The following is a 25,627-nucleotide window of genomic DNA, read 5'->3' as shown; positions in this document are numbered from 1 at the left end:
ACAGTACTGTGCCAATAGTCTTGACTACAGAACAAAATGCCAGTCTCAAGTCACTAATGGCATTGAGCCAGAAACTTGAGAACTGAATGGGAACAGACAGAAAGGAAGCCCATAAAAACAAGGGAAGTACTATAAGGACATCCAACTTAACGTGATGATGGTTTCAGAGCAAAAAAGTTCCTTACCACTAAGTTGGTTATTTTAAGATTTGGCATAATACCACCACACAGAAATGCCATCAGCCCTTTACCTGGCAATAAACATCTATATAGTACTTTAGAGTCTTTTCTCATTTATCTGTCACAGTATTATTTTAATACACACAGTACCTCCTTGTATGTGTAATGAGCTATCTGTTAATCTGTTGAAGTTTGTCCAGACTCTGTAAGATTATATGTTTGTTTTTAAGCTTTCAGAGTTACTTCAATCTCTGTGAAAAATAAGCTGTCAAACAAGAGAATAAGCCATCATAAATATAATTTTTAAATGCTTAAATCTGTAAAAGGCGTTTGAGGGGATACGAGCTCTTTTGATCTCAGTTGCTTCAGTGTAGTTACTCCAAATTTATACTAGTGAAATGTGAAACCAAAATCAGAATCTGGCCCTAAAACTGCTGACTCTAGCACAGTGGTGTCAAGGTTTTTTCCCCCACTTTGAACTTTAGGGTACTAAACGTGGGGACCTGCATGAACACTTTTAAGCTTAATTATGAGCTTAAATCTGGTATGCTGCCACCAGCCAGAATTTAGTGTCTGGCACACTTTCTGTTCCCCCAAAACCTTCCCTGGGGAACCCAGACCCAAACCGCTTGGGTCTTAAAACAAGGAGAAATTAACCATCTCCCTTTTTCCCCCCCAGACTTTCCCCTCCCTGGGTTGCCTTGAGAGGCTTCACACGGATCCAAACTCCTTGGATCTTAAAACAAGGAAAAATCAATCAGGTTCTTAAAAAGAAAGCTTTTAATTAAAGAAAGAAAAGGTAAAAATTATCTCTGTAAAATCAGGATGGAAAATGCTTTACAGGGTACTCAGATTCATATAGACTAGAGGGACCCCCCCCCCGCCTTAGATTCAAAGTTACAGCAAACAGAGGTAAAAATCCTTCCAGCAAAAAGACACAAGTTTTTTTTACAAGTTGAGAAAACAAACATAAGACTAATCTGCCTTGCCTGGCTATTACTTACAATTCTGAAACATGAAAGACTGATTCAGAAAGATTGGGAAAGCCTGGAATGATGTCCCGTCCCTCTCAGTCCCGAGAGTGAACAACGAACAAAAACAAAAAGCACAAACAAAGACTTCCCTCCACCAAGATTTCAAAGTGTCTTGTCCCCCTATTAGTCCTCTGGTCAGGTGTGAGCCAGGTTTACTGAGCTTCTTAACCCTTTACAGGTAAAAGAGACATTAACCCTTAACCATCTGTTTATGACAAGTGGTTTCCAAACTTTTTATGAAGGTGACACACCAACTGCATTTTCTCTCTTTTGGGGGACCAGCCATTACCCCTGCCAACCCCCGCCAACCCCTATCTCCCTCTGGCTGCTGACTGTCTGCTTGATGGCTCTAGCTGCTCCCTGGATCCTGCTCCCCACACTGCTGTCTGCTGCATGAGAGCATATGGGAGTTCTTCAGGGGCATGAGCAGGCTGGTGACTGATCTGCTTGCTGACCCAGCTGCTTCCACTCACACTGCTGCTGCCCTTGTCTGGCTTCAGTTCTCTGCACTGCTGCCCATTGCCCAGGGAAAGTAAGAGCAGGATCCAGGCAGCAGCGAGCAGACAGTCAGCATCCTCTCCCTGCCCCAACTATGTTCCAAAGACGCTTCCTCCATGTTGCTGGTGCTGCCACCCAGATTCCGCTCCCCATAGTGCTATCTGCTGCCCAGGGCATGTAAGAGTAGTGGGAAAGGCGGCAACCTACTGGTGGGTCAGGACTCATCATTTGGGAAGCAGTGCTCTAGCACGTGCTGGATATTGAGACTTCAAGGGACTTCTAAGTAGTGTGAGAGTAAAAATAATAATATGCAGTTTTAGGGTTATGTGCTGTCCACCATCCACTGTGGGGATTTCCACTGGTATCAGCAGGAGTTGGATGGAGATTAAGAGCAGCACATGGCCCTCAACTTTATGGTGAAACTTATGATTTTTCTACTACTAGTGGGCATTCTTGCTCATTTTAGAAATCTCTCCAAGATGGGCAGGGTTGCGGTGAACAGGGTGTGAAATGTAAAAAGCACTAAATATCAAAATGAAGAAGAAACATCAACCACAAACAATGATTCAGAGTCACTTTCTTTGCTGGGCTTCATAAAATATAGCTGGGTGTGATTTTTATATACTCAACTATAGTTGAAATGTATGCTTGTTGTTAATACATTTCACTCAATAGTATAGATGATTTGTATTGACATGCCCACTGGTTCAATGGTGAAGTGTTTTGTGCTACCATATAGGGAACTAATTTTCATCAAGATGTAGACGTTTACTCCATAGGCAAGCAAGCAAAAGGTGAGAGCTTCCCAAACTTAATATGGTCCACTCTAGGGTGAGGAAGAAAGTTGTGCCTCTATTATGGCAGTACCTAATAATAGATTTAAGTACCAATGTTATCTGATCATGCCATGAAATAGCCTCTCGTTGGCCAATCATTTATTTCTCACTTTAGTAGGATCAGTAAAGCTGAAAAATTCTGTTTATGCTCTCCTGAAATGGAATTTTTCTTAAAATCCCTTTCTGCAAAAAGTTTCATGTTTTTAATATTTCTTGTCTTTTGGGGATTAAACCTTTTCTTAAAAACATGAAAAGTGTAATGGAAAGATGTTCCCCCTTTTGGGCCAGCTCTATTTGTGACTCTTACTCGTGGTGCTGTGTTGATTGTAGATTCCATGCTTCTAGGGGCAGGAACCAGGTTTATATATAATTTTGTGAAACATCTCATTTTGGAGTGACTGAAGAAAAAGTACAAGTCCTTATAATTGTTTTAAAGATCTGTGTCAGACATTCCTTTCCCAGACACCCCTGCCTCAATCCTGCATCAGTTCCATCTTCACCATAGATAGCCAGGTTTACACCACTCAGCTCTCTGGGTCTTCATAAACGGAGTACAGGAGGACACATGACTGAGTCTCTCCACTGTGAATCAAACACTCACCTATTTGTGTCTGGGAAAAGGGAGCAAACTGAGCTGCCAGTAGTGGATACCCTTTGGTAAAGTGCCTTCTTGAGGCAGGCGGTATAGGGTTGACCTTAACTAACTACCTTGAGGCAGAAATTACAGTGCCATAGCTCTCTCAGTGTACAATCCTAGTGGAGACATCTCAAGTTAGCAATCTCAGTATAAAAATAGTCCTTTTTTTGCATTGAAAACTGAAAACCTAGCCCAAGTGACTTGCCCAGCATTATACAGGAATTTAGTGAGAGTGGCTGGGATAGAATCCAGTTCTCCTGAGTGGCTTTCAAAAGTCTTAACCATGAGACCATCCTTTCTGTCTTTGTCCAGTGTCACTGTTTCCCAACTCCTCTCCCCAGTGGCAGTGTCCCTCTGTCTCATGGCTTCTTGCCATGCTTTACCCCAGTCTGCCGAACCACCCCCCCTTCCCCATCAACTTACTCCTGAAACTCCAGCTTTGCAAATCACATTGTAGAAATCACAAGCAACTGGTAACCAATTCAACTGCAACCGCGAAGACTGTACAGCATTTTTCTCCTGTTTCCTTCACTACCTACGTACCTGTCAACTTCTGTAGCAAATGACACCAGGGTCCTACAGGCAACATCCCATAAACAGCTAGTGCTGAAAGTGCTTTGTATCTATTCAGGACAGCCCTTAAGCACAAGGTTATATTGTTGAAATAAACTGTGGGAATTCCTATTTTGGAACAGACCAAATATATTTTTTCACTCCTGTTTTAGGAATGACAAATTATTGTGAGCGATACCGTGAAGGAATGATACATGTTCTGAAAACCTTTGGTCCAGTACCAGATTTTTCAGGTGAAATTGAGCAGCAAATCAGCCAGGTGAGTGTACAAGACCGGATTGATGTGATTTCATAAGGACCATCAAAATAACAAATGTTGACTTTAATTTCTTTGTAGTGGTCACTTGTTTGAGTGACTCTTGGAAGTACCTCTGATCTGTATTTCAATCAATTGCATTGATTGAAAATGCTAAAATAGAATTGACATAACATAAATCCCTTTGTAAAGAGCTTTGAGATCTGTGAATGAAAAATCATAGAAATTTAGGACTAGAAGGGACCTAGATAGGCAAACGGGCGCCTAGTGGTTGGGGGTGCCTAAAAGCCTGCTCAGGCAAGGAGGTGGAGTGGAGGTGAGCTGGGGCGGTGGGCGCAGGGTGGGCTGCCCGCCATAACAAGGAGGGCGCACAGGGGAACCGCTCCCCGCTCCCCGCTCCCCGCCAGATCACCTCCACTCTCCCTCCTCCGCTGAGCACACAGCCCCTGTTCTAAGTCTCCTCCAATCGGCGCCGCAAGCCTGGGAGGGGAGGAGAGTTAGAGTGGTGCTGGTCTGCTCAGCAGAGGAGAGCTGGGGCAAGCTCCCCAGGCAGGGTTAGCTGCCATGGGGGGGTGGGGTCGGGCTTCCCTGGTGGGGTTATCTACCATGGTGGGGGGTCGAGCTCCCCAGGTGGGGTTAGCTGCCGGGGGGAGGGAGGTGTTGGGCTCCCTGGGTGGGGTTAGCTGCCGTGGGGGTGGGGGAGGAGTCTCCCCGGGTGGGGTTAGTTGCCGTGGCAGGGGGGCGGGGTAGCTGCTGCGGGGAGGGGGGGGTCCCTAGCTGCTGCGGGGGAGGGCTCCCCAGGCAGGGTGGGTGGTGGGCTCCATGGGTGGGGGGCTCAGTTAGCTGCCTCAGGGGGTGGGGTTAGCAGGGGGGGTGCAAGGTGGAAATTTTGCCTAGGGCGCGAAAATTCCTTGCACCGGCCCTGTAGATAGGTCATCTGGTCTAGCCCCCTGCACTGAGGCAGGACTAAGTATTATCTGTGGACCATCCCTCACAAGTGTTTGTCTAATATGTTCTTAAAAACCTCCAATAATGGAGATTCCACAGCCTCTCTAGGTAATTTGTTCCAGTGCTTAACTACCCTAACATGCTTACCCTTAAATGCTATCTAAGAGCTATGTAACATTATTACAAGCTTTTCACTATGCCTTGATAGAACTCTGAAAGCTAGTGTAGATGCATCTCACAGTGTTCATAGATAATTACTGGTTGTACACAACAGTAGGAGATATGCTTTCATATGTTTTGTTCCCATCTATCTGTTCTGATGAGCTGAACTTGGAGGTCTGGTTGTTGGCATACCTGTGTGACAAGTTATGAATAATATTTGATAAGTTTCTTCTTTTTATTCCTGTATTTATATATTCTACAAACGAAAACCCTAATCTGCAAAGCATTTAGACACATGGCTAACTTGATTACTCACATGCTTAAAGTAAAGCACCTCCTTATGTGCATTGCTGGGTTGGGGCCCAGGTTGTTTATAGACTTATAGACTCATAGACTTTAAGGTCACAGGGGACCATTATGATCATCTAGTCTGACCTCCTGCACAATGCAGGCCAGAGAATCTCATCCACCCACCCACTCCTGTAACAAACCCCTAACCTATGTCTGAGTTATTGAAGTCCTCAAATCGTGGTTTAAAGACCTCAAAGTGCAGAGAATCCTCCAGCAAGTAACCCGTGCCCCATGCTGCAGAGGAAGGCGAAAAACCTCCAGGGCCTCTGCCAATCTGCCCTGAAGGAAAATTCCTTCCTGACTCCAAATATGGCGATCAGTTAAACCCTGAGCATGTGGGCAAGACTCACCAGGCAGCACCCAGGAAAGAATTCTCTGTAGTAACTCAGATCCCACCCCATCTAACATCCCATCACAGACCAAAGGGCATATTTACCTGCTAATAATCAAAGATCAATTGCCAAATTAATTGCCCAAATTAGGCTATCTCATCATACCATCCCCTCCATAAAATTATCAAGCTTCGTCTTGAAGCCAGATATGTCTTTTGCCCCCACTTCTCCCCTTGGAAGGCTGTTCCAGAACTTCACTCGTCTAATGGTTAGAAACCTTCATCTAATTTCAAGTCTAAACTTCCTAGCGTCCAGTTTATATCCATTTGTTCTTATGTCCACATTGGTACTAAGCTTAAATAATTCCTCTCCCTCCCTGATATTTATCCCTCTGATATATTTATAAAGAGCAAGCATATCCCCCCTCAGCCTTCTTTTGGCAAGACTAAACAAGCCAAGCTCTTTGAGTCTCCTTTCATAAGACAGGTTTTCCATTCCTCGGATCATCCTAGTAGCCCTTCTCTGTACCTGTTGCAGTTTGAATTCATCCTTCTTAAACATGGGAGACCAGACCTGCACACACTATTCCAGATGAGGTCTCACCAGTGCCTTGTATAACGGTACTAACACCTCCTTATCTTTACTGGAAATACCTCGCCTGATGCATCCTAAAACCACATTAGCATTTTTAATTTTAATTTTAATTTTTATTTATTTGTTTATATTTAATGGCCATATCACATTAGCGGCTCATAGTCATCCTGTGATCAACCAGTACTCTGAGGTCCTTTTCCTCCTCTGTTACTTCCAACCGATATATCCTCAATTTATAATCAAAATTCTTGTTATTAATCCATAAATGCATGACCTTGCACTTTTCACTATTAAATTTCATCCTATTACTATTACTCCAGTTTACAAGGTCATCCAGATCTTCTTGTATGATATCCCAGTCCTTCTCTCTGTTAGCAATACCTCCCAGCTTTGTGTCATCCGCAGACTTTATTAGCACATTCTCACTTTTTGTGCCAAGGTCAGTAATAAAAAGATTAAATACGATTGGTCCCAAAACTGATCCCTGAGGAACTCCACTAGTAACCTCCTTCCAGCCTGACAGTTCACCTTTCAGTACAACCTGTTATAGTCTCCTCTTTAACCAGTTCCTTATCCACCTTTCAATTTTCATATTGATCCCCATCTTTTCCAATTTAACTAATAATTCCCCATGTGGAACCATATCAAATGCCTTACTGAAATCGAGGTAAATTAGATCCACTGTATTTCCTTTGTCTAAAAAATCTGTTACCTTCTCAAGGAGATCAGGTTGGTTTGGCATTGTCTACCTTTTGTAAAACTATGTTGTATTTTGTCCCAATTACCATTGACCTCAATATCCTTAACTACTTTCTCCTTCAAAATATTTTCCAAGACCTTACATACTACAGATGTCAAACTAACAGGCCTATAGTTACTCGGATCACTTTTTTTCCCTTTCTTAAAAATAGGAACTATGTTAGCAATTCTCCAGTCATACGGTACAACCCCTGAGTTTACTGATTCGTTAAAAATTCTTGCTAATGGGCTTGCAATTTTATGTGCCAGTTCCTTTAATATTCTTGGATGAAGATTATCTGGGCCCTCCGATTTTGTCCCATTAAGCTGTTCGAGTTTGGCTTCTGCCTCGGATGTGGTAATATCTATCTCCATATCCTCATTCCCATTTGTCATCCTACCATTATCCCTAAGCTCCTCATTAGCCTCATTAAAGGCTGAGGCAAAATATTTGTTTAGATATTGGGCCATGCCTAGATTATTCTTAACCTCTACTCCATCCTCAGTGTTTAGCGGTCTCACTTCTTCTTTATTTGTTTTCTTCTTATTTATATAGCTATAGAACCTTTTACTATTGGTTTTAATTCCCTTTGCAAGGTCCAACTCTACATGGCTTTTGGCCTTTCTCACTTTATCCCTAATGTTCTGACCTCAATAAGGTAGGTTTACTTGCTAATCCCTCCCACATTCCACTCCTTGTAGGCTTTCTGCTTTTTCTTAATCACCCCTCTGAGATGCTTGCTCATCCAGCTTGGTCTACAACTCCTGCCTATGAATTTTTTCTCTTTTCTAGAGATGCAGGCTTCTGATAGTTTCTGCAACTTTGACTTGAAGTAATTCCAGGGCTCCTCCACCTTTAGATCTACAAGTTCTTCAGTCCAATCCACTTCCCTAACTAATTTCCTTAATTCTTTAAAGTTAGTCCTTTTGAAATAAAAAAACCCTAGTCCCAGATCTATTTTTGTTTATCCTTCCATCTAGTTATCTTGCATCTGAGTTCTCCACCAGTGTGATTTCAAATATATAATCACCACATGGGTTTATTGCTGAATCAATATAAATCAGGAAACAACAATAGATTGCAAACTATGTCTTTCCATCTATCATCCTCCTTAATACCTCTATAAATGAAAGCATAGCAACAAAGTTTTGTGATCTTTTCGGAGTGTGATATTCCCTTTTGGCCTCATGCTGATTCTATCTCCTTTTTCCTTGGGCTTCATCAAAGACATTGACAAAACTAGGCTTACAAGGAACCTTCCCCAATGGCAAAACATTAAACACTTTTTATGCTGCTTTCTGTCCTCCATGTTGCTCTAGAATAACTGGAACTTGTGAATTATTACTGGCAACAACAGTGCTGCAAATGACGTGGGCCCAAGTTTTATCCAGCTTTTGTTATATTGCTCATTGTTTATCTTTTAAAATTCTGAACTATGGGCTGCTCCTTTTGGCAAAGATGGCCTTGGGTCTACCTCTGCACTTTCAGAAATACTTCTCTCTCTAAGAGCACATCTGTCAGTAACATGCAACTGGCATGAGCCTGTTACCTACTGTTGCTCTTCTTGCAGTGATCCATTTAACATATAGATCTTCAAGTCCCTTAATCGTTGCACTCAAACACTAGGGTCCACTTTCCTGCATGTTGTTTTAGGTGGTGGTGTTTTTTTGTCTCTTGGTGCAGGCTGCCACCTTGTCATGGTTTCTAGCACTGGAAGCCCATTTAATAACTTCAGCCTGCACCTGACTCCACCTTTGCAAAAAGTGATAGCTTCATTTCTTGTATGTGCCTCACCTTAAAATTTAATCTCGCTAAGGTTGCACTCCTAAAAAAAATGACACCTTCATAAACATGGTTTATGAGGAGTTAAAAAAAAAATCAAGTCTTCAAACTCCTACATGTGTACTTGGATTAGAGCACGTATCTAGCTGCCTAAAAGGCCAAGGCTGGGTCTCCTCCTTCGTAGTTAATAAAAGGGTTTTATCAGAAGGACTTGACATATGCCTCATGGGCAAACCAAGCAGACAGGTTAATGCCAAGTTGCTGCTGATAGACTTACATGGCCCTGTGTGAGAGTTGGTGTATACTAGAATGTTAGATTGACCTAGCTGTGTTGCTCAGGGGTGTGAGAAGGTCAAATTCCTGAGAGATGGAGTTAAGATAACCTAAGCCCCAGATGTAGACAGTGCTAGGTTACCAACTGAATTCCTCCATCAACCTTGCTGCCGCCTCTTCGCGAGATGGATTTACTGGAGTAACAGAAGAACCTCTTCCATCGCCATAAGAAGTGTTTACATTACAGCACTATGGTGGCGCAGCTGCTGTGCCACTGTAGCGTTTCTAGTGTAGACATACCCTGAGCTTTCACTACCAATGTTAGGCCAGAATGTTCTCCAAACTACAGTGAAAGATGAGAGCTGCCACCTCCAAGTACAGATCCTCACTGACATGTCCACCGTATAGATTAACTAACTTCTAACTAGTGGATCAGACAGCCTGCAAAAAAAAAAAGGTATGAATTAATGGTATCCTCCTTTCCATGGAAAAGAAGCATGTTGGCCTTAAACAGGCAAGGGATTTAAACAAGCAACTAGTGGTCCTTGTGACCCTACTGTCTGTTGTCAACAGAATCAGAACCCATATGACAATTACCAGCATGAATGTTAACCTGAAGAGGGGAGAAAACCAACAAAAACAATCTTGGTAAGAAATTTCCAACATTCAACATGAGGCGTAATCTACTATTTTTTTTATTTCAGGCCATGAGTGAACGAACTCCAGCTGATCCAGAACATCTAAATGCCAGGAGAGCATGGAGAGATGAATGTCTTATGGGTCTTGCCAAGTTGAAAAAACAAATGAAATCCAACTGAATTGCATCCTCTGTAATACACAAGGGCAAATTATCAGCATATCTCCACAAAAGTGGGTACTTCCATTTCCACAGGCAAAAATCTGTATTTGCAGAACAGGTGACTCAATATGCAAGCAATGATTTTTGCCCATGTGCAAATACAGAGGATGATTCAAAATGTAGTCCAAATTGTCATTACATTATTAATTCGTGACAGGAACTGCGTAAGAAACTAATTCATAAAAAACTTTTTATCTGATTATTCTAAATGCTTTAATACTAGCTTATGCAGATTTGTTGTAGCCCTGTCAGTCCCAGGATAATAGCAAAACAGGGTGAGTGAGTGACGTAATGTCTTTTATTGGACCAATTTCTGTTGGTGAGAGAGAAGTTTTTTGTGCTCAGAGAGAGCTCTTCTTCAGGTTGAAGCTCTTCTTCAGGTTGAAGTTGGTCCAATAAAAGATACTACCTCACATACCTTGTCTCTTTAATACTAGCTACCATCAACATTATTAATACTGTATAATAGACAAGCACACAATAGTTTTTAAAATTATACATTTTATAATCTTGCTTGGAGATCTGTAGCCTCAGCAGCGCTTGCATTTGCTGGGGACCAGAGAACAGGCAAACATCTGCTGTTTGTCATTATGGGACAAATGCTACTCTCCATAACCTTCTGTGGGCATGGTGAGCTCTGTCTAATTTGACTGCATTGAGGTGAGAGGAGAATTTGTGGAATGCACACAGGGAGAATAGGGGAGGGGTCCACTGGCCATTCTCCCTGCAGAGTAGGAGCGCAATAGCTTCAGGGATTGCTGCAACCCACAATCTTAGTGAGAGAATTACTTTTTCCTTCCCTCCCCCTCTCCCTTAGGCACTTAGATACCATGGTGATAGACAAGACATAAGTACCTGAATAGACTAGAGCAGAATCCCTCTTTGCCCCCCAGCTCCTACAGAATTCATTGGAGCCTCACCCAGTTTTTCAGGCTATGTGCTTGACAGCCCATGACTTTGCCTTGATCAAAGTGAGCAGTTTGATGTCACCAGTGGTTTATTGCTACTCAAAATAAGTGTGTCCCATTTAGGCCCTCTCTAGAAGAGAAAAAAAGGTGGTTAGAGTTATTTTTAAATTGATTTAGCTAACTTAAGAGGCAGCAGGGTCTAGTGGACAGGGCCGTGATCTGAGACCTGGGTTCTCTTCCCAACTGTGCCACTGACATGCTATATGACCTTGGGAGAGTCACATCTCCCCTCTGTGCCTTCTGTCACCCATTGTCTGCTTAGATGGTTCATTCTTTGGGGCAGGGACTGTCTCTTGTTATGAGTCTATATCGTGCCTGGCATGGTAGGTCCCTGATCTTGACTTGAACCTTTGGGCGGCAGTGTAATATAAATAATAGATAAGAATGATTTGAACTTAATGTAGCCACTGCTTAACATCTTTCAAATTCCAATAGCTGGTCATACTGTAACCTAGGTTACCACATAATATATAAGGTGTGAAGCAGTGGCTGTGCTACGTGATGCTTCAAATCCTGTTAGTGAATATAATTTTAAAAACATCTTTCTCTCTATTCTAGACAAGGTCATAGAAGGTTTTAATAACTCTTCTTAAACATAAAATTAGTTCCTTTTTGCTATGTGCATGTCCACAGTAACAGTCTCATGATGTCTTAGCTGGTTAGTTGCTCAGCGTTAGCTTGTTTGAAATCTTCGAACATATATCAAAAATATCTGCCTCCATTTCTGTTCTTTGCTCATGAATAAAAGGTTGTAATGAAATATACTGACTTCCACAAAGGTCCTGTGTGATATTTTACTGATTACACTCAGAGCTGTAACCCCGGCGGGGCAAGTAGGGCAGCCACCTAAAGCGCAAAGCCAGGGGGTGACTTGGGCCATTGACACCAGCCACAACGGGGCTCGGTGGCGCTAGTTCTGCATGGTGAGACTCAGGGAGGGAACACCACCTTCACCTCCTGACTCACCTCAACGGACCACCCACCCTGTCTGGGTTGGGCGGGGGCACAACCAAAAAATCAGTGGAGCACGTGGCCCTGTGTGTCCTCCCATGTGTCGCCTAGGGGGTGCAAATACGGTTGCTCACTCTGGGCGCTGAAATGCCTAGTTACAGCTCTAGTTACACTGAACATTGGTTTGAGATGGTGCACTCTGGTAGGGGTGTAAGTGTGCTGATTAAAAATGTTGCTGAGGTCAGTTTGGAATCAAATCATCAAGAAATAATGCACAGTCTCTCAGAAATGGATGCTAGTTACCATGTATGCACTATTGTCGCCTAGTGCAAGTGCGAGGCATTTAATAGCAGTGGGAAGGTATTGACTTCCTGTCAAATTGCCTCATGGAAAGCCTGGGAAGGAGGGACACAGTGCAGAACAGTGGCCAAAAAGGGAGGTACTATGCTGTAGATAGAGCTCTCAGGAGTGACACTATCAGTGTGATTCCAATACCTCTGCCTTCCCATCCACTCTGAAAATACCATTCTTTGAGTGCTTGCTCATGTTGAGTCTATTCTCAGTGTGTGCGTGCACAGTTGTTGGAGATTTTTTGCCTTAGCGGTTTCCATAGGGTTAGTCGTGGTGCCCTCTGGAGTGCCATGCTCATGCACCAGTATATCAGGCACCACCGGCCCTATGCCCTCTCAGTTCCTTCTTACCGCCCGTGACAGTTGGTCGGAGCACCTTTCCCTTGCCTAGCAAGTGGATAGCTGTCATAACCAGATAAGTAAGAGTTAATAGAACAGAAGTACTTCATATCTCTTTTGCCTGTAAAGGGTTAACAAGATCAGTGAGCCGGGCTGTCACCTGACCAGAGGACCAATCAGGGGACAGAATACTTTCAAATCTTGAGGGAGGGAAGTTTGTGTGTGTGCTGTTAGTGTTTGGTGGTTGTTCACTCTGGGGGCTCAGAGGGATCAGACGTGCAACCAGGTTTCTCTCCAGTCTCTCCGATACAGGCTCTTATAAGTTCAGAATAGTGAGTACTAGGTAGATAAAGCGAGTTAGGCTTATGGTTGTTTTCTTTATTTGCAAATGTGTATTTGGTTGGAAGGAGTTCAAATTGATATTTTTCTGAAAAGATTTTAATTTGTACTTGTATACTTAGGCTGGGAGGGTATTCCCACAGTCTATAGCTGAAAGACCCTGTACCTATTCCATTTTTTAAACTTATAAAGGTCATTTTCACTGTTTTTTCTCTCTTTAATTAAAAGCTTTTCTTGTTTAAGACCTGATTGTTTTTTTATTCTGGTGTGAGACCCCAGGGGACGGGGTCTGGATCCACCAGGGAACTGGTGAGGAGAAAGGAGGGAAGGGAGAGAGAGAGACTAATTTCTCTCTGTGTTAGGATTACTTTCTCTCTCAGGGAGAATCTGGGAGGGGAAGAGAGAAGGAAGGGGGAAGGTGCATTTTCCTCTCTGTTTAAGATTCACGGAGTTTGAATCACAGTGATCTTCCAGGGTAACCCAGGGAGGGGAAGCCTGGGAGAGGCAACGATGAGGGAAAGGGTTTACTTTCCTTGTGTTAAGATCCAGAGGGTCTGGGTCTTCGGGTTCCCCGAGCAAGGTCTTGGGGGACCAGAGTGTACCAGGCACTGGAATTCCTGGTTAGTGGCAGCGCTACAGGTCTTAAACTGGTAATTAGGCTTAGAGGAATTCATGCTGGTACCCCATCTCTTGGACACTAAGGTTCAGAGTGGGGAATTATACCATGACAATAGCGGTTCTTCCTGTCTTCATTTCTCAATGTCCTGTAAATAGTTTGTTTACAGTTAGTTAACAAGTTGTTGTTAAGTAGTGTAGGTAGTGACTTTGCCCCAAGCAGGGCATGCCCTGGTCTCTGGGTTTTAAGCCCTGTTCTGCCTGCAACAGGCCTATGCCTGTGAGTGACCCCCATAGCAGCTGCCTGAAGTGTTCTGGGGAATCACACATGAAGGACAAATGTTGAATTTGTAAAAACTTTAATCTGAGAACCCAGAAGGAACCACCAGGAGCTAGTGGGGAGATATAACTTTAATCTGTGGAACTCCCTCAGGAAATTTAAGGACTCTCTGCCCCAGGACTTGTCCCAAAGGGTTTGTAGTAGTAGTAGTAGAGGAGGGTACGACAGTGGCTAGATGTTCCCTCCAGATGGCGTGGGACGCAGCCAATTTGGCAGCCAGGATGGTCACATCGGCAGTAGTTATGAGGTGCAGTTCATGACTTCAAACCGCAGGCCTGTCCCAGGAGATGCAGTCTTCCATCCAGGACCTCCTGTTTGATGGGAATACACTCTTTGCAGAGCAGAAGGATGGGGGCTGCATGGGCTCAAAGACATGTGGGCCACACTCCATTAGCTGGGCATGCATACTCCGCAGTTGTCGAAGAAATAATTCAGGCCACCCCGCACCTCGTAGGCCGTGGCCGCCTCTGCAGGGCTCCGCTAGGAGAAAGGACAGAGACACAAGTTTCAGTCATCGGTGTCCCTCCACCTCCCACTCACCAGCTCAGCCTAGCCCGGCAAAACACCTGGGCTAGAAGCGCTCGTTTTGATGGTGCGCTGGAGAGCAATGCCCGTGTCACTGTGCATCCACCTTATGCCTTTCTCAACTATTTACGTCCCTTCCAACCGGCCTGGTTGCGAGTCACATCATATCTCTGGGTGTTAGAAATCATATCTCTGGGCTACATCCTGCACTTCTCTGCTATGTCCCCCACCCATCCCCTTTCCCTGTCCCTCTTCAGGGACCCTTCTGATGAGCAACTCCTCGTTCAGGAGGTCGAAAGCCACCTGCAGCTGGGGACGGTGAAAGAGGTCCCTCGGGAAATGAGGGGGAAAGGGTTCTACACCTGCTGCTTTCTAATCCCAAAAGCAAAAGGGGACCTAAGACCCATTCTGGACCCACAGCGACTCACCAAATATCTCAAGAAGTTGAAGTTCTGCATAGTCTTCCTGGTCTCCATCACCCCTCCGTAGATCCAGGAGACTGGTACACTGCTCTCAACCTCAAGGACACTTATTTCTATATTTCCATCTTCTGTGGACACAGATAGCTCCTTTGTTTTATGGTGGGCCTGCACCACTTTCAATTTAAGGAGCTTCCCTTTGGTCTCTCGTCATCCCCACGGAAACATCAAGGGGTCCAGGTCTATCCTTATCTCAACAATTGGCTCATCAAGGGCAGATTGCGGGATCAAGTCCAGAAGAATCTTGATCTGGTGCGTCCTACCTGTCATGACCTTGGCCTATTAGTAAACAAAAAAAAAAAAGGCCACCTGCTCACCGTGGCAAACGTGGCTGGCGTTGGTCTACATGGCCTGTCTATATCCCAAACAGACACAGTCTGTACCTGGCTGTCAGAGTACCGGACCACATGCAGTCGTCACTGGAATGGTGGTTGGACCCCGGGTCAGTGTTGGAGGGAGTTCCCATTGCAGTCCCATCCCTGTCGCTGACCCTGGTTTCCGACGCCTCAGACCTGGGTTGAGGAGCCCGTCTGGGCGAGCTCAGTATGCAAGGCCGCTAGTTGTGGGATGATCACTCCCTCCACAAAATGTCAGGGAGCTCGGAGTGGATTGGTTGGCCTGCCAGGCTTTCCGGTCCCACTTGAAAGGCAAAGTGGTACAAATCCTCTTGGACAACACCACCGTGGTGTTTTATATCAACAAGCAAGGCAGAGCCAGGTTGTCGGGCCTTTGCCGGTAAGCTCTCTAGCTCTGGGACTTCTGTGTGCAGCATGCCATTCATCATATGGCCACGCATCTGCCGGGGACTAGAAATGTACTAGCAGATTGCCTCAGCAGAACCTTTTCGTCTTACCATAATGCTCACTGTGATGTTTCCCTGGTGTTATCTGGACTGGTGATCTGCTAGATCACTCCAATCCTTGACTCTGGAAGCCAGCCTTACCTCTGCGGTGAGAACCCCCACTCCTGGGCTATTCACACACTGCCTCTGGCACGTAAGCTGCTTGGATTGTGCAACTGAATGACACTAGCCAATATCTCCGGTCCCAGACACAACCCTGGGAACCTCCGTCTTGCAGTGTCCAGTTATGGCCACTGCACGCTTATATGAGTTCATCAGTTGAACAAAGAAATTGATATGTATAAGGCTTGTTATCCCAAAGGGAGTCTCTGACATTCTTCAAACCAAATGCACTGCTTCAGGTAGAATAAACAAATAAATTTATTAACTACAAAGATAGATTTTAAGTGATTATAAGTCAAAGCACAAGAAGTCCAATTTGGTCAAATGAAATAAAAGCAAAATGCATTCTAAGCTGATCTTCACACTTCCAATGCCTTTACAAACTTGGATGCTTCTCACCATAGGCTGGTTGCCCTTCAGCCAGGCTCTCCCCTTTGATCAGTGCTTCAGTCGCTTGGTGGTGATGTCTGTAGATGGAGGTGGAAGAGAGAGCGACCACGGCAAACCTCTCTCCCTTTTATCATGTTCTTTCTTCCCTCTTGGCTTCTTTCCTCTCCCTTTTATCATGTTCTTTTTTCCCTCTTGGCTTTGTCTCTTCCTCCCACCCTACCATCCTTCAGAGTCAGGTGAGCATTACCTTATCATAGTCCCAAACTGACCAAGGGAAGAGGGGTGACTCACTCGAGAGTCCAGCAGATCCTTTGTTGCTGCCTAGGCCAGTGTCCTTTGTTCCTGTGAGGCTGGGCTGGGTTTGTCCTATACATGCCCTGATGAGATGTGAACTGCCCCTCTGCTCTTGAAGAGTTTTTGCCTCCTGGGCTTGTTTTAAGCCATGAGGACACATTTTCAGCCTCATAACTATATACATGAAATTAAAACCTAGAACATTACTATAACAACAATACTCAGTGCATCATGAGCCTTCCAAAGACACCCGACATGACAAACTTTGCATTGGATACCACACAATCATATTATAAGGAGGAACATGGGGGTGCCAGGGTATTCCACCGATGTACAGAACATCACAGTCACTCCATCCCGAGGTGTTCAGTGTGATCTTCCAAAGGTGTGGAAGTCCCTGAATGGACTTGTTCACAACTTGTCAGAACAGGAAATGCCACATGTTCCATTTGATTCAGGGGCTTGACAGGGACTCCCTGTCAGACACTTTCTTACTCCTGTGGCTGAGGGCTCTGGTGTATGCCTTCCCACCGGTGCCGATAATCCACAGAGTCCTCATGAAGATGAAACAGGACAGGGTGAAGGTAATCCCAGCTTGGCCTCACCAGCACTGGCTTGGCATGCTGCTGGACTTCTCAGTGGCAGCCCCACTGCAGCTGCCTCTCTGGTGGGATCTGCTGTCCCAGAACCATGGCAATCTTCTGCACCTGAACCTGGCGGCACTGCACCTGACAACTTGGCTGCTGCATGGTTAAATGCGGAAGAACAGGAATGCTTGGCCCATGTCCATTAGGTCCTGTTGGGCAGCAGGAAGCCTTCCATCAGGGAAACCTACCTGGCCAAATGGAAATGGTTCATGTGATGGGCATCGGACCAGGGTATTAGGCCTGAACAGGCCTCGTTGCAGTCAATCCTGGACTACCTACTGCATCTCAAGCTCCATGGCTTGTCCTTTTCATCAATTAAGGCCCACTTGGCCGCTGTATCAGCCTTTCACCCTCCATTTCAGGGCAGGTTGGTCTTCACTCATGACATGACAGTCCAATTTCTAAAAGGTCTGGAGCAACTCTACCCCAATGTCCAGGACCCCATCCCTCCTTGGGACCTAAATCTAGTGCTGGTGCAGCTCATAGGGGGTCTCCTTTGAGCCATTGTCTTTCTCTTCCCTGCTTCTATTTTCCTGGAAGGTGTCCTTCCTGGTGGCGATAACGTCTGCCCTTAGGTCTCTGAGATTAGAGTGCTTACCTCAGAGCCGCCCTATACGATGTTTTTCAAGGACAAAGTCCAGTTGCAACTGCACCCAGCTTTCCTGCCCAAGGTTGTTTCAGCAGCAAAGAGTCCTGTGGCATCTTATAGACTACCAGACGTATTGGAGCATGAGCTTTCGTGAGTGAATACCCACTTTGTCAGATGCAAGGTTGTTTCACAATTTCACATGAGCCAGGACATATTCTTTCCTGTCTTCTTCCCAAAGCCTCATAAGTCTCAGGAGGAAGCATAGATTGCACTCTCTGGACATCAGGAGAGCGCTAGCCTTTTACATCGAAAGGACCAAACCGTTCTGCAAGTCAACACAGCTGTACGTCATGGTGATGGACAGAATGAAAGGTCATCCGGTGTCCACCCAGCGGATTTTATTATGGAACAAGTTTTGCTATGAACAGGCAAAAGTGCCTCCACCAGCAATTGTAAACGCCCACTCGACTAGGATGCAAGCGTCCTCTGTGGCCTTCCTGGCCCAGGTGCAATTCAAGATATCTGCAGGGCTGCTACATGGTCATCCATTCACACATTCAGATCTCACTACGCATTTATCCAGCTTATTCAGCAAGCCCGAGAGAACACTGGCTTTGGTAGAGCAGTATTACAAGCCGCACTTCTGAATTCTGATCTATCTCCCTGGATATTGATTATGAATAGAATGGAATCGACATGAGCAAGCACTGGAATAAGAAAAAATGGTTACCTGCCTTTTGTAACTGTTGTTCTTCAGGATATGTTGCTCATGTCCATTCCGCTACCCACCCTTCTGCCCCTCTGTCAGAGTTGCTGGTAAGAAGGAACTGAGAGGCGCCGCTGACCCTACACCCTGATATGCCAACACATGAGTGCGGCACTCCAGAGGGCACCACAGCTGAACTACGAATATTGCTAAGGCAAAAAATCTCCGACAACTTTGCACATGGGTGTGCACTCACCTAGAATGGAATGGATCTATGCCAGCAGAGCCGGCAGTGATAGAAGCTCCCTAAAAGTAGGGGGGCCACAGGCACCTGAACCGTGGCCCTGCCCCCCACACTCTCCCTTCCCCCTAGGCACTGCCCCTGCACTGCCTCTTCCCCAAGATTCTGCCATCCCTTTCCTCCCATTGCTCATCCTTATAGCTGGTTAAAAACTGGTGGAACCATGGCCTCCTGGCCCCCTCTGTTCTGATGCCCCTCGACATAGCTACACTGACATAACTATGCAGGTATAGTCCTAGGCCTGGCCTATGCTTAAAAATTAGAATAACCTAGCCACATCGCCCAGGGCTGTTTAAAAAAAAAAAAGTTCACACCCTGTGCAACATAGTCAGGTTGACCTAACCAGTGGCGTAGACATGGCTAGGTTGATGGAAGAACTCCTCCATTGACCTAGCTATTGCCTCTGGGAAAGATGGATTATCTGTATCAATGGAAAAGCCCCTTCTGTGGCTGTAGGAAGCATGTACATTACAGTGGCACAGCTGCAGCACTGTAGCTGTTAGTGGGTGTAGTGTAGACATGGCCTCAGTAGTGGTGACATACTCTTACACTATGAATCAATGGTCCCAATGCTAGTAAAACTCCTAGGATGGCATTGGGTTGTGGACACAGTTTTATAGGTGATGCAAATGCTAAGTGCTACAGCCAACCGTTGCACGTTGCTTGACCTCCATTTTGCCTACTGTAGACAGGAACTTTATTTTCTTCTAGCTCCTTATAGAAGAAACTCACCTAAGAGAGGAATGAAATGAATTTTGAGAATTATTCTGTTCCCATTCCCTGGGATTTTCACTGCACTCATAGCAAAGCTTCACCTGATTTAGGCCTGGTTTATATTAGAAAAGTGCCACTGGTTTAACTAAATCAACTGAGGCCGTGTTTACATCTAAAATTTTGCAGCGCTGGTTGTTACAGCTGTATTAGTACAGTTGTATAGGGCCAGCGCTGCAGAGTGGCCACACTTACAGCAACCAGCGCTGCAAGTGGTGTTAGATGTGGCCACACTGCAGCGCTGTTGGGCGGCTTCAAGGGGGGTTCGGGGAACGCGAGAGCAAACCGGGAAAGGAGACCAGCTTCGCCGCGGTTTGCTCTCGCGTTCCGCGAACCACCCTGCAAACCGCAGGGAAGGAGACCTGCTTGCTCGGGGAACGCGAGAGCAAACCGGGGAAGGAGACCAGCTTCGCCGCGGTTTGCTCTCGCGTTCCCCGAACCACCCTGCAAACCGTAGGGAAGGAGACCTGCTTGCTCGGGGGTTCGGGGAACGAGAGAGCAAGCTGGGGAAGGAGACCAGCTTCGCCGCGGTTTGCTCTCGCGTTCCCCGAACCACCCTGCAAACCGTAGGGAAGGAGACCTGCTTGTTCGGGGAACGCGAGAGCAAACCGGGGAAGGAGACCAGCTTCGCCGCGGTTTGCTCTCGCGTTCCCGGAACCACCCAGCAAACCTCAGGGAAGGAGACCTGCTTGCTCGGGGTTCGGGGAACGCGAGAGCAAGCTGGGGAAGGAGACCAGTTTGATTACCAGAGGCTTCCTCAGGTATACTGGGATACCTGCTTATTCCACGGAGGTCAAGAAAAGCGCTGGTAAGTGTCTATACTTGATTACCAGCGCTGGATCACCAGCGCTGGATCCTCTACACCCGAGACAAAACGGGAGTACGGCCAGCGCTGCAAACAGGGAGTTGCAGCGCTGGTGGTGCCCTGCAGATGTGTACACCTCCTAAGTTGCAGCGCTGTAACTCCCTCACCAGCGCTGCAACTTTCTGATGTAGACAAGCCCTGAGATGCTTTCCTGTAGAGGCACTTACACCATTTTAACCCTCACTTTTACTAGTTTTGCTTAAGTTGGTCAGTTATCAATGCAAGACAAACTGATTTGGGGAAAGAATAAACTGGGTTAAGAGCATTTACTAGATAGATTTTGAATTGAGTTAGTTAAAGGAGTTTCTCAAAAGGAAAGCCCTTGTAGTAAGTGCCCATCCACCATGCTGTGGTAATCCCCTGAGGGTGCAACCGGCTGCTAAGTGATAAATGCTGTATTCCCATTGGGATTAGCATCTCCCCTTTCTCCTCCCTTTCCCTATCAGCCAGAGCACTGGGAGAAAGTCAGAGGAGGGAGAAGAGATATATTGTCACTACCCTATTGGAAGACGCATCTTTCCAGAGACACCTGAAGATTGCTGTGGAGAAGAGAGGCTCTTCTATGAGGTAGGACTTCTCTGCTTCTAGGGAAACTTTTTGTTTAAAGGTGGGTTGTGTGTGGAAATAACCAAACTAGTAGAGCAGGGTTACTTTCCTTTCAGAGATTTGTCAGCATGGGGCTGTATCACATAAGTGGCTAAAGGTGGGGAACAAATTCTAAAAGTAATATTCAGGCTCCAGTTATTTTCTTACCTTGAATCAAATCGCCTGTCACCCCTGCCGATTCCCAGTGTCTGAAGTGGCTTTTCAGGGCTCAAGCTGATGAGCCCCTTCCTGTGCCAGGGAAACATTCTCTTCTGATTTTTCTCCTAACCCTGTTTTCTTTTCCTTTTCCCCATTCCTTTCCCTCTTTCCCGTTCTCTCCACCACCAAGTGCTTCCAAAACTAAATGTTGATAGAACTGCTAGTATCTAATGTTAATAGTACTAGCAATTCCCTGCTGGGACAGCATACCAGGGTGTCCCAGTTAGAGGAAAAGCAAGTGGTGAGGCCTGGATTGTGTGCCTGGGGTAAAAACCCTGGCTCTGAAATTAACTCTAGTGGAGGGCATCAATTTCATTAAAATAATTCTAATCTAATTACTGTCCGTCCTTTCATCCCATCAGGGAGTTTTATTAAGGTAACATACAATTATGTTTATAGATTGTACCTGATCTGTGTGTTGAGTGTAATCCATATGCCTACATAACAATTCATGTTTAACAAACCTAATATGGCTGTGTAATATTAGTGGGTAGTATGTAACTAGATAACAATTGCCTCAATCACTTACAATCTACTATTGCCAAAACAAAATGATACTCCCAGTTCTTTTTTCTAAACAATCACAGCAAACAGACAACCCCCGCCAATTATTATAAATGTCCAAATTGCCACCATACATCTTTTTTTGGTAAGTGCAAGAAACTAGGTGAGCGATTCTTATCCAACTTGGGTTAGTATTATTTTAAAATACAAGCACACAAACGTAATTTGTGTAATTACTGTTGCCTCATAGTTGTAATTTGACAGTTATGTTATGAGCACCTGGTGATGGTGATGAATTTGGCTGTCCTAATGTTAATAAATGATGTATTACCCTATGTACCTCTTCTTGTAGGCCAGGGGACGGTGTACCTGATGTCCTGTATACATCAGAAACCAGAACTATAGTTATGGTTTATAAAACTTTAAAAAAATAATTTAAGTCAAAACAAGATAAGCTTAAGGTTCAGATTTTCAGCGGGTAGAAGCCCTGATCAACCCCAGTTGTGTGTGCAAGGACATGTCATGTTTACATTTCATGGTGGTATGTAATCATGTAAATTCCCCTGGTGCATGTAATTGCAGTAACCTTACATAAATGGAGATATAATGTTGTATGCACTAGTTTCCATAGGAACAAAGATCTGGAAATTTGAGCATGAATAATTTGTCTTTGCTAATGTCATTTAAGCTTTATGATATGTTGTTCTGAACCAGTGCCAGGACTACAGAGCCCTTACAGAAGTCCTATTAACTAAACTAAATAAATATGCAGTGGAATTTGGTTTGACTGCCCCACTTGAAGTGGTCATTTGGCTGTGTGAGTTAACTCTTGCTTTACAAGATCCAGTTCACATTTTGTGCTAATATATTTGCCCCTCACTTATACTGCTCCATGGGTTTTTCCATTGTAGAGATGTGGGTCCTAATCCAAAGTCCATTGAAGAGAATGGAAAGACATACACTGGAATCAATGGGAAGGCTCCCATTGACTTCAGTGGGTTTTGGATCAAGCCATTTGATAAGGATTTCTTTCAGGTTTCTTCAGTAATTTCAAAGGTAGGAAAAAAATCTTCCCAGTTTTGAGTGGCCACTAATAAGACTTAGACAGTGGTACAGCTTGATAGGCTACCAATTAAAGCTAGTTTTAGCTTGATCAGTGTTTCTTGTCCTGAAAATTATTAATACAATTTTGCCCACCCTTCCAAGAGGGAGGTTTTCCTTTATGTCTCTCTGATTTGGAAAACTGACACTTTAGTAAGACTCACAGACAGCTCATGTGAGGATCAAATGGGGAGAGTTTGTACTGATCCTTATAATCGATTGTCTATGTATAGGAGAAAGAGGAACAATGTGAACTCAAGTATGTGCACTTGAATGTAGATAACCAAGCTGCACAAGAGCAAAACTCTAGAGACAAGACTTAGCTGGAATAAGGAATGAAATGTTACCTACAGAATCCCACTGGGAAAGGTGCTACCAAGGCCTGAGTCTCCACTGCCTTGTCCCTTGTATTGTACAATGCTATCAAATCCAAAAAGGAGATACACACATTTTCCACGGATACATATAGTGAAGAGTAGGTACACACACTATGCACAAGGTACAGCACAATGGAGAACGAGAATCCAGATTTCTTGTATAAACTGGAGATCAGAAAATAATCTGCATATTAAGTGTAAAACAGGACAACACTGGTACTTTGAGAAAAAATTGGAGAAAAATATGTCAGTGTCATGCATCGGGGCACATTAGAGGCAAAACATGATGATCTTGAATAAGCTGAAACCAAGAATTTGTTTTTGCATTCATGATTTACATACTCTGATATGTTATCTTGAGACTCTCTTAAAACAGTTTCTGGCTCTGATCTGATTGTGGGTGACTGGAGGGAAGCTGCAGGTGAAACCTTGACCAATGCAGGTGGGTTGATAGCCCTATGTATACAGCACATCAAAAATTGGCTGGTTACACTTTTTATAGTGTGGGAAAGGCATGTCTCATTCTGCCTCTTGCACTGCGGGTAAAGGTGCATCTCTGTACGATTCAATGGGTTATTTTGCAAATGCATCAAACAGTTTAGTTTTTGGGGGGGTTTGCACATAGGGCTGGGGAGAAATGGTCTGAGGTAAGTTTAACAAAGACAAATGCAAAGTGCACCACTGACGAAGGAACGATCAGTTTCACACATACAGAATTGGAATAGACTGTCTAGGAAGGAGTATGGCAGAAAGGGATTTAGGGGTTATAGCGAGCCACAAGCTAAATATGAGTCAACAGTGTGATGCTGTTGCAAAAAAAGCAAACATGATTCTGGGATGCATTAACAGGTATGTTGTGAGCAAGACACGAGAATCATTCTTCTGCACTACTCTGTGCTGGTTAGGCCTCAACTGGAGTATTGTGTCCAGTTCTGGGCACCGCATTTCAAGAAAGATGTGGAGAAATTAGAGAGGGTCCAGAGAAGAGCCAGACGAGTACCCAGAAGCCTCCTACTACAAGACATGTACCCAGAAGCCTCCTACTACAAGACAAACCCAAGAAAGAAACCAACAGGACTCCACTGGCCATCACATACAGTCCCCAGCTAAAACCCCTCCAACGCATCATCAGGAATCTACAACCCATCCTGGACAACGATCCCACACTTTCACAGGCCTTGGGTGGCAGGCCAGTCCTCGCCCACAGACAACCTGCTAACCTGAAACATACTCTCACCAGTAACTGCACACTGCACCATAGTAACTCTAGCTCAGGAACCAATCCATGCAACAAACCTCGATGCCAACTCTGCCCACATATCTACACCAGCGACACCATCACAGGACCTAACCAGATCAGCCACACCATCACCGGTTCATTCACCTGCACGCCCACCAATGTAATATACACCATCATATGCCAGCAATGCCCCTCTGCTATCGGCCAAACTGGACAGTCTCTACGGAAAAGGATAAATGGACACAAATCAGATATTAGAATGGCAATATACAAAAACCTGTAGGAGAACACTTCAACCTCCTTGGCCACACTATAGCAGACCTTATGGTGGCCATCCTGCAGCAAAAAAACTTCAGGACCAGACTTCAAAGAGAAACTGCTAAGTTTCAGTTCATCTGCAAATTTGACACCATCAGCTCAGGATTAAACAAAGACTGTGAATGGCTTGCCAACTACAGAACCAGTTTCTCCTCCCTTGGTTTTCACACCTCAACTGCTAGAACAGGGCCTCATCCTCCCTGATTGAACTAACCTCATTATCTCTAGCTGCTTGCATATGTATACCTGCCCCTGGAAATTTCCACTACATGCATCTGACGAAGTGGGTATTCACCCACGAAAGCTCGTGCTCCAATATGTCTGTTAGTCTATAAGGTGCCACAGGATTCTTTGCTGCTTTTACAGATCCAGACTAACACGGCTACCCCTCTGATACTTGATTTCTAGCCCAGTGACTATGTAAGTATCCACAACAGACCCATTATTGGGCTAGAGAGTGAGGGAATGACTCTAGCTCAATTGTTAGGACAGCCACTTGGGAGGTGGGAGACCATGGCACCAGTTCCCCTCTCCAATGCCACTTTCATTATTTAGCCACAGTGGAACAGCTTCAAGAGCAGAGCCTGAGGAAATCCCACCTCAGAATAGGCCATAGCTCAGCAGTCCCAGAACTTTCCTGAAAGGTGGGAGACCCCAATTGAAAACCTTTCTCCTCCTTTGGCAAAGAGGAGGGGAATTGGTCTCCCACATCCTAGGTGGGTGCTCTAACCACTGAGCTACAAATTACAAAGTAGATGACACCATCCTCACCCCCGAGTTCTGCATGGCGTATTGCA

The 25,627-nt window shown here is 44.9% G+C and overlaps 2 protein-coding genes across 3 annotated transcripts in view; both read left to right on the top strand.

Moving 5' to 3' along the window:
* CRYL1 (crystallin lambda 1) overlaps positions 1-10,418 on the top strand; it is a 76,012-nt gene extending 65,594 nt beyond the window's left edge. For both annotated transcript variants that reach the window (XM_030561679.1, XM_030561669.1), the window contains 2 exons: positions 3,910-4,016; positions 9,899-10,418. In XM_030561679.1, the coding sequence (XP_030417539.1) occupies positions 3,910-4,016; positions 9,899-10,012 (221 nt within the window). In that variant the 3' untranslated portion in view covers positions 10,013-10,418. The remainder of the gene's footprint in view (positions 1-3,909; positions 4,017-9,898) is intronic.
* A 10,521-nt stretch (positions 10,419-20,939) lies between these two features.
* Positions 20,940-25,627, top strand: part of LOC115650957 (gap junction beta-6 protein-like) — a 63,936-nt gene continuing 59,248 nt past the window's right edge. Inside the window, exon 1 of the mRNA XM_030561684.1 lies at positions 20,940-21,053. Within this exon, the coding sequence (XP_030417544.1) occupies positions 21,049-21,053 (5 nt within the window). The 5' untranslated portion in view covers positions 20,940-21,048. The remainder of the gene's footprint in view (positions 21,054-25,627) is intronic.

The sequence above is a fragment of the Gopherus evgoodei genome, chromosome 1 (genome assembly GCF_007399415.2).
Source record: "Gopherus evgoodei ecotype Sinaloan lineage chromosome 1, rGopEvg1_v1.p, whole genome shotgun sequence".
Classification (NCBI taxonomy): Eukaryota; Metazoa; Chordata; order Testudines; family Testudinidae; genus Gopherus; species Gopherus evgoodei.
This window is presented reverse-complemented; position numbering and strand designations above follow the sequence as displayed.